At 48.5% G+C, this 7,399-nt stretch overlaps 1 protein-coding gene across 1 annotated transcript; it reads left to right on the top strand.

Annotated features, from left to right (window-relative positions):
- Positions 1–426: 426 nt before the first annotated feature.
- Positions 427–7,151, top strand: Map10 (microtubule associated protein 10). Its single transcript, XM_005345891.3, has one exon. The coding sequence runs from the start codon at positions 1,296–1,298 to the stop codon at positions 3,906–3,908; it is 2,613 nt and encodes an 870-aa protein (XP_005345948.1). The 5' UTR covers positions 427–1,295; the 3' UTR covers positions 3,909–7,151.
- Positions 7,152–7,399: the final 248 nt, after the last annotated feature.

The following is a 7,399-nucleotide window of genomic DNA, read 5'->3' on the forward strand; positions in this document are numbered from 1 at the left end:
TTGGTGTGCAGTCTGTACACTACAGGAGTCCAATGGCCAATGTCACTTTCACTGACTGCTCCACCCCGTCACACACATACATACATACCATTTGCCTTTCTGACAGAACCAATAGCTTCCTCCCCTCTCATGGTGGCGGTACTGAGGACTGCATGCAGGACTTGCGTCTGTGAAGCAAGCACTTTACTGCAGAGCTGATCCCCAGCCCAGACCCTATACTTTTCAATGCCTTAAGTTATTTCATGATGCCTCTCCCTGGCCCCTTGTCAGTTCCCTGTATTATTCAGTCAGCTCTCCAATTTGTGGGTTCCCATCCGTCTTAGTTTGGGTGTTTATTGCTTGAAGAGACACTATGACCACAGCAACTCTTACAACGAAAACATTTAATTGAGGGGGTGCTCGCTTACAGTTTCAGAGGTTCAGTCCATTATGATCGTGAAGGGGAGCATGGCTGCATGCAGGCAGACCTGGTGCTGGAGCTGAGTGCTCTATCTTGCAAGCAATAGGAAGTCGACCGACAGCCACACTGAGGGAAGCCTGAAAAAAGATTTCAAAGTCCACCCCCATAGTGACACACTTCCTCCAACAAGGCCATACTTTCTAATAGTGTCACTCTCTTTGGGGGCCGTTTTCTTTCAAGAGCATTCTGGATAGACTAATATAACAGACTCTTTCTGAAGACATACCAGGGTGGTCAGAAGTCAGGATGGGAGATGAGGACTTTGATCAGGGTTAGGGTGTGATGTTCCGGATACATTCAGAGTCTTTCTGCGCCTGGGCGATGCAAGGTTGTCAGGGTGGGGGCTGAGGTCAAACCTCCTGAGAAGAAGGCTTCAAAGAAGAAGTTTAGTGAGGGCAGTGTGGCCTGGTAGTAATCACTGTGTGGCAGGACCAAGAAGAGACAAAGGGGACAGTGACAGAGAACATCACACCGCCTCTGATAGGTCAGCGCTTTCTTTGCGTGCACTGCAACCACCAAGAAGGCTGCCTTGGACACTGGTCAGCAGGCTCTGAGACTTGGAATGGGCAGAATGGTCCATTTATTCCCAATATATAATCCATAATGATGTGGATCTGCAGTGATACAATATAAAATTTAAAAAAAAAAAACTGTTTTGCCACATCTAATCTCTTAGCGTCTTCCGGTTGCCCCAGCTAAAGTCTGAGGCAAAGGAACTCACAGGCACATCCCAGGAGCAGCCAATCAAATCTCGCGAGAGAGCAATCGTCCACGGGACTCTCGCTCTGGCTTCCGGCTGGCAGGTGGGCTGGTGGCGTCGCCCAGGGCAACGGCGATGGCGGCCACGGCGGCCGGGCGGCTGTTCTCGCTGGAGCTGCTGGTGGACTGGGTGCGGCTGGAGTTCGGGCTGGCGCCGTGCGCCGGGGATCCCGCTGTGGCGTTTCGTCTGCTGGACTTCCCGCCGCTGCTCGTCCTCCCTCCTGCCGCTTCAGCCCGGGAGCCCCGGAGCGGTACCATCGACTTCGGACGCGGCAAGGCCTGCCTATTACGCCTGCGCCCTGCCGCCCTGCGTCGCCCGCGCCTGCGCGCAGCGGTGCTGCAGCTACCCGAGGGTCCAGCGTCTGCACCGTGCATGCTGGGTGCTTGCGACATCCTGCTCGTCGCCTCCCAGGGCCGACGCGGTAAATACACCCTGCGCGGTCCGGCGGCCGAGCGCGTCGGGGAATTGGCGCTCTTCTACCGCCTAACTGACCTGGGACGCTTTCCCCCGGGGGTTCCGGAGCTGCAGGGCCCTCTGAACCCTGAGAGTATCACCTCCGAGGCCATGAAGGTGTGGGAGCCACCTACCCAGGAGACCTCGAAGCCATGCACCAGAGAAGCCACTGTCAGATGCCTACAGTGTGCCTCAGATGTACGTCGCTTGGAGGCCTCAGAGCCATGCCCCAAGGATACCAATAGCTGGTCTGCAGGGGACTCAGACCCCTCAGCTGTCCAGAAGACCTGGGAAGAAGCAGTCTTACACAGCAAGGCCGGCTCTGGGGACATGGCTTCTGCCCCTTGTTCACCGGCTCCCAGTGGGAGGACTGCCAGCCCCCTCAGCCCTGAGGTCACTGAGCTGGACTTTGAAACCAACACCTTTTGCCCTCCTCCTCTGTATTACACTCACCTGATTCAGGAAAAGACACCCCCTGCCAGGGTTGAAATCACTATTGAGCCTCAGAGAAACGGACCTGAGGAGCCGGATGGCATTTATCCCGAAACTAAACCTGTAGGTCCTCCCGTACACCCGGTGAAACATACAAGATCTGCAATGGAGGAGAGCCCTCCAGTGCTTCTCAATCCACCCCAGACGCAGGGTCCAGGTGCAGTGAATGAGGTTGCGTGTCCCCAGACTGAACAGAATACAGCCAATGCAATAAGACAGCTGCCGCTCTTAAACGCTTTGCTGATTGAGCTGTCCTTGCTGTGCAACCAGCCCGTGGCAAGTCCTGCTCAGGTTCATCCCCACTTGGCCTGGTTGTACAGAGGTGAATACAAGGGGCCAGAGCTTTCTGCTAAGTCCACATCTCGGTCAGAATTAAAGAGCAGCAAACTTTCTGTGAGAGAAAGTGAAAAGCCTGTGAGTCTTCAGCCTAAAAAGAACCCTAAAGGTAAGCGTTCAGAGAAGATCAGTGGGAGCCCTCCCCCGAGAGCCGCGAAGGGGAGGCTGCTCTATGGCTTAACGAACACCCTAAGACTGCGTCTAAAGCAGACAAACCCCGACATGCTGGTTGTCCATGAAAAGAGAGAACAGTATAGAAAATCACAAATACAAACTGGGGGACCAAAATTCCGGGTCCCATCTTGGAAAGGGAAAGTACCAAGCTTGGCAACACAAAGCCAGATGCCACCACAGCTGCCCGAGAAGCCTTCCGACTCCAGTGGGTCTTTTGCTGAAGGTAGTGATACTTCAAGGCAAATCAGTGCATGCTTTGATGAGCCAAGTACAAATACATCTAAAGCAGTGAAACGGAACCAGGCTGATAGACAAGAAACAGGGGGGCAGAGTGAGAACAGAGCCAGCAACACTTGGTTGGAAGCAGGTGTGGGTCCCATAGAGTCCATCATCCCAGCGAGAGTCCCTCCTTCACATATCCTGGAAGGAGCATCCAAAATGCTGGTCCAAAGCCCAGGGCTTTCCCAACAGGATCCTGCAGTTGACCAAACTGTGGAGGAGGGGAAAGATATTAGCCATGTCAAAGTCATGGACCTTGTGACTTCTGATGCAGGGGTCAACAGAGCAGCCAGTAGAGACAGTTCCTGCAAGAGCATCTCAGAGCTAGAGTACCAGGAAGAGTTAGCCAGCCTTTGCTATTCTGAAGACTTCTGCATGACTGAGAATAACAGCAGAAGTCTGCTGGCTCCTGGCTCCAGCACAGGGGCAGAAAATGCTCAGCACGGTTCACAAGCAAGCAAGTCCAGCGAGGCAAGGCTGTCCACAAGGAAAACCAGCAGCGAGCTGAGCGTGCTCAGCCCTCCCTTCTCTGCTGGCTCCCCAGTGTGCTCCCATAAGCGATCTCACGTACTGAAGACTCCCTGTAGGAGTCTGGAGGAAGCCTCCAGTAGCTCCACCAGCGACTTATCACAGTGGACAAATGAAAAGGAGAACCAGGCAGATGCTCTGAGTACAGGTAGTTCAAAGGTCATGAGGACAGGTCGGGACAGCTCCACTAAACTTAAAGGAGGAGCTGGTCGCAGGTCATCTGAAAAAAGCCAGTCACCAAGGACGTCACAAGTGAGTTCTTATGAACCATCCAATCTGTCTGAGCTAGAACTCAAGGGCTTTGACAACAGCGAGTCAGCTGAATTCCAAGAGGAGGAAGATGATCTTGGGCCACTGAACTTCTCCAAACAGTGCAGAGACATCTGTGAATTAGTAATAAATAAACTTCCAGGATACACCGTGTGAAGTTTGCTGCTTTTGAAAGCTAGTTTCTAACTGATAAGCGCTGATCATGAAGAAACGTTATAACTCCTACACGACGTTAGAGCGTAACGTCCGTGGTGGTAGGTCTTTAGGAGATGTATATAGTTTGTCATTGATGTTTAGTGCCTCACCCTTCACGCCAATCCTACTCTGAGTCACTGTTAAGCTTAGAATGATTCTTTTGTGAGATGTTCAAGATTAAAAGTATGTCTATATACTCTGTGGAAGTGTCAGCCTCACAGTGCAGATTTATCTAAAGTCGGCGTTCTAGGCACCGTTGTAGAAAGAAGCGCTCATGTGTGAGCTCAGCACCGGTTCTTAATGGGAATAAATCTGGTAACAGGTGGATGTGTTAGGGTGTGAGGTGCAGAGGGGGATTGTGATTGTCTGCTGCGAGGCGTTTTTGGCTTATGGACCTTCATGACACCCTGTCCTCTTACTGTTTAGTCTTCATTTTGTGTGAATATACTCCATTTGCACTGATTTGAACTTGGGTTTCTTGATAAATCCTGTCTTACTTTACACACCAATATTACCTTTTTTTTAATTTATGAAGTTGCTGAATAAAAGCCTTGGCAGTTAAAATCTTACTAAAGGCTGTAGCACACTTAACAAGAAGCATGGACTCTCCCTAATGGAAATGTATTTGGGTAATATTTTAATTTCACTGAGTTTAAACAGCCTTCAAGTATACTCAAGCATTTAGGAGAACAAAGTCAGGCTTCATCCCATATAGTTTTGTGAACAGGAGTTTATGCCGTGTTTTCTGGTTGCTCAGTGTTCGTTTGTAACATGGAAAAGCTGACTACCATAAACCCTTGCCATCAGTTCTGCGGGATGTCCTTCATTGATTTCAGATTTCACACTGTGTTCAGATACTTTGGGACCTGTGAGACAAAGCCCTGGTTTTTCTTTTATTACATAAATTATTATAAACAGTTACACAGTTATATGTGCATATTCGGAGTGATTGATCCTAGAAAGGACTTACAGTGATGATGATAAGGGCCATTGTGGATACAGGAGTGGAGACGGGCGTGAGCTTGGCGTTCCCAGGAGAGAGAATAGCATCTGGATGGTGATGTTATGTTCACGTCACAGTGGCATAAAGTCAGTTTGCTGCACAAGGAAAGTTCCAGATTGTAGAGAGACTCAGACTCCAAGTACACTGTCCAGCAATGGGAGGTGGGACCAGGACAGCCATGGGAGATGGGGCCAGGACAGGGATGGTTGTGAGTGAGCATGAGTAAGTCATGGCCTTGGAGTGTTGTAAAATACCGGAAATAATTACTCAGAGCTACAGAAGTTAAGTCTGGAAATGGAAAAGGATTTTATGCTACAGACTGATTTCTCCTTGTCTGTAAATATAAAATCTGTGCTGTATTTTGAATCCATAAGACATAGCGTGGTACTCAGACACGAACTGTGCAAATGTTTAATGTCATTTTTTCCCATGGAAAAGGCAACATATAAGTACTAAAAGAATCATCAAAGATAGTGTAGTGGTTTGAATGAGAAACATCTCCCCTAAGTTGTATTTGACACTTGGTCCTTGGTCTGTAGCATTATTTGGGGAGGTTGTGGAACCTTTTAGAGGTAGAGCCTTGTGGAAGGAAGTGCATCACAGCATGGGGTGCTTTGCGGATGTTTAGCTCTGTTCCACCTCTTATTCTCTCTCTTTCCTGCCTGGGGGAAAATGTGACTGGTTAGCTTCCTGCTCCCACAGCTCTGCTTTCCCTGCCTCTGGGATGGGAATATGTGAGGGAGGTGATGCCCCAGGGTGAAAGGTGAAGGTATAAGAGCTGAGATAGTGGGGCAGGGCCAGACCAGGGAGCCTGTCTCTAAAATTGTGTGGCTCATAGGGCTGTTCTAAGGGAGATGCTGTGACCATGTATTTAAATCACCTGCTACAGTCTGGCTTCCAATATGGCCTTGTGTTTTAATTCTTTAAGCTGTTGGCTTAGTTTTTAAATACTTTCGTACTTGGTATTACTTATGAAGCCTGATTTTATTTTATATGGTTAAAATTACTGAAACATGAGATCTGGTTTTAGGGTCATGAATAGCAGGCTCTGTCATTTCACAGTAGAACTGGTCTATTGCAGCTCAACTTTTCAAATGGGCTGGATAGCAAAACTGACCGAGGTGACAGGGGCTACAGCAGTACTGAGCATGGTACCCAGTGCCTTGGACACCCAGCCCTTGGGACAGAGAAGCAAAGTGAGCCACAAAAACAGTGCTGGTCCTGCCTCTGTGTGCAGCTGAGGAGGCGGCTGTCTGTTCAGTCCTTTGAACCCTTGCTGTAGATACAGAGGCCTGGACAGAGACACACCACATGTCTACCTCTCGTTCACATGCCCTATGGTGGTGACTTCTCCAGGTAGGAGGAGCATCTGTCATGAACTTCTGTCACACCCTGTGGCTCCCGATTGAGAGTCACCCTTCACGTCCTGGTTTGTCTTTTTTCTTCATGTACAGAGTGCATTGTTACAGAATTAGACTTAGGGACTAGACTTTTGTTTGCAACAAATGAACAGGTCAAGATTGGAAATTGAAAATGACTTTTTAATTATGACATTTTTGTTGGCAAGGTGAAGAGATGTCATAGCAAAGCAACATAAATAAGATACAGTATTTAAATATGTTGAGTTAAACTGTCCTTGGCGCCAAACAGCTCAGGCTGTTCATGTTTTCATTTGCGTTAAAGCACACAGCTATGCAGAATGGCACTTTGTGAGCCAAGACTTGTGAGGTGGTTCTCATTTCAGCCCCAGAGCGGTTCTGTGAGAAGGTGCTTGGTCAAGGACCAACATTCTCTCTGCCTGACTTTCTCCCTGCCTGTGCCCGGCACAAACACCTTGGGAGGATTGCCATTGGGCCGCAGTGCCAAGCTTTAAGGAGCCCTGCTTCCTTGTTCTTTAATCAGTACTCATATCTATCAATGCATATCCAATGTAGAGAAAAAAAGGCCCAGAAAACTCAAGAGTTTTACTCTCATTGTAGAGAAAAGGGGATATGTCTTCAAATTCCATTGAACTAACAGGAGAAGTATGAAATTAAGAATTAACCTAGAAAATTAATGAAAATACTGGGGGCAGGAGTAGCCGTCAATGGTAAAATGTCTGCCTCGTGTGTGCAGGGAGATCAGTTTGGTCCTGAGCCCTGAAACAAAAATAATAGGAACAGTGTTTTAAAAATAGAAAATAAAGAGTTTCCGAAAATGAGGATGGCTGCTTCCTGCTTCTGTAGCGTCTTTAATGCTGAACTCTAGCAAAGACAGTTATCAGGCTCCTTTCTGTATGTCCTGACCTAATCATATGCTCTTTCTTTAGTCTGTTAGGCGGTTGACTGAAGTAGGGGACTTTCTGATGGTGACCGCCATCTACATTCCTGTCTTGATTGTCCTGTCTTGTACTATCTTTAGGTTGTAGAACTTTCTTCTGGTTCCCCACCTTCGTGTGTGTGTGTGTGTG

Source organism: Microtus ochrogaster, chromosome 4 (assembly GCF_000317375.1).
Source record: "Microtus ochrogaster isolate Prairie Vole_2 chromosome 4, MicOch1.0, whole genome shotgun sequence".
Lineage (NCBI taxonomy): Eukaryota > Metazoa > Chordata > Mammalia > Rodentia > Cricetidae > Microtus > Microtus ochrogaster.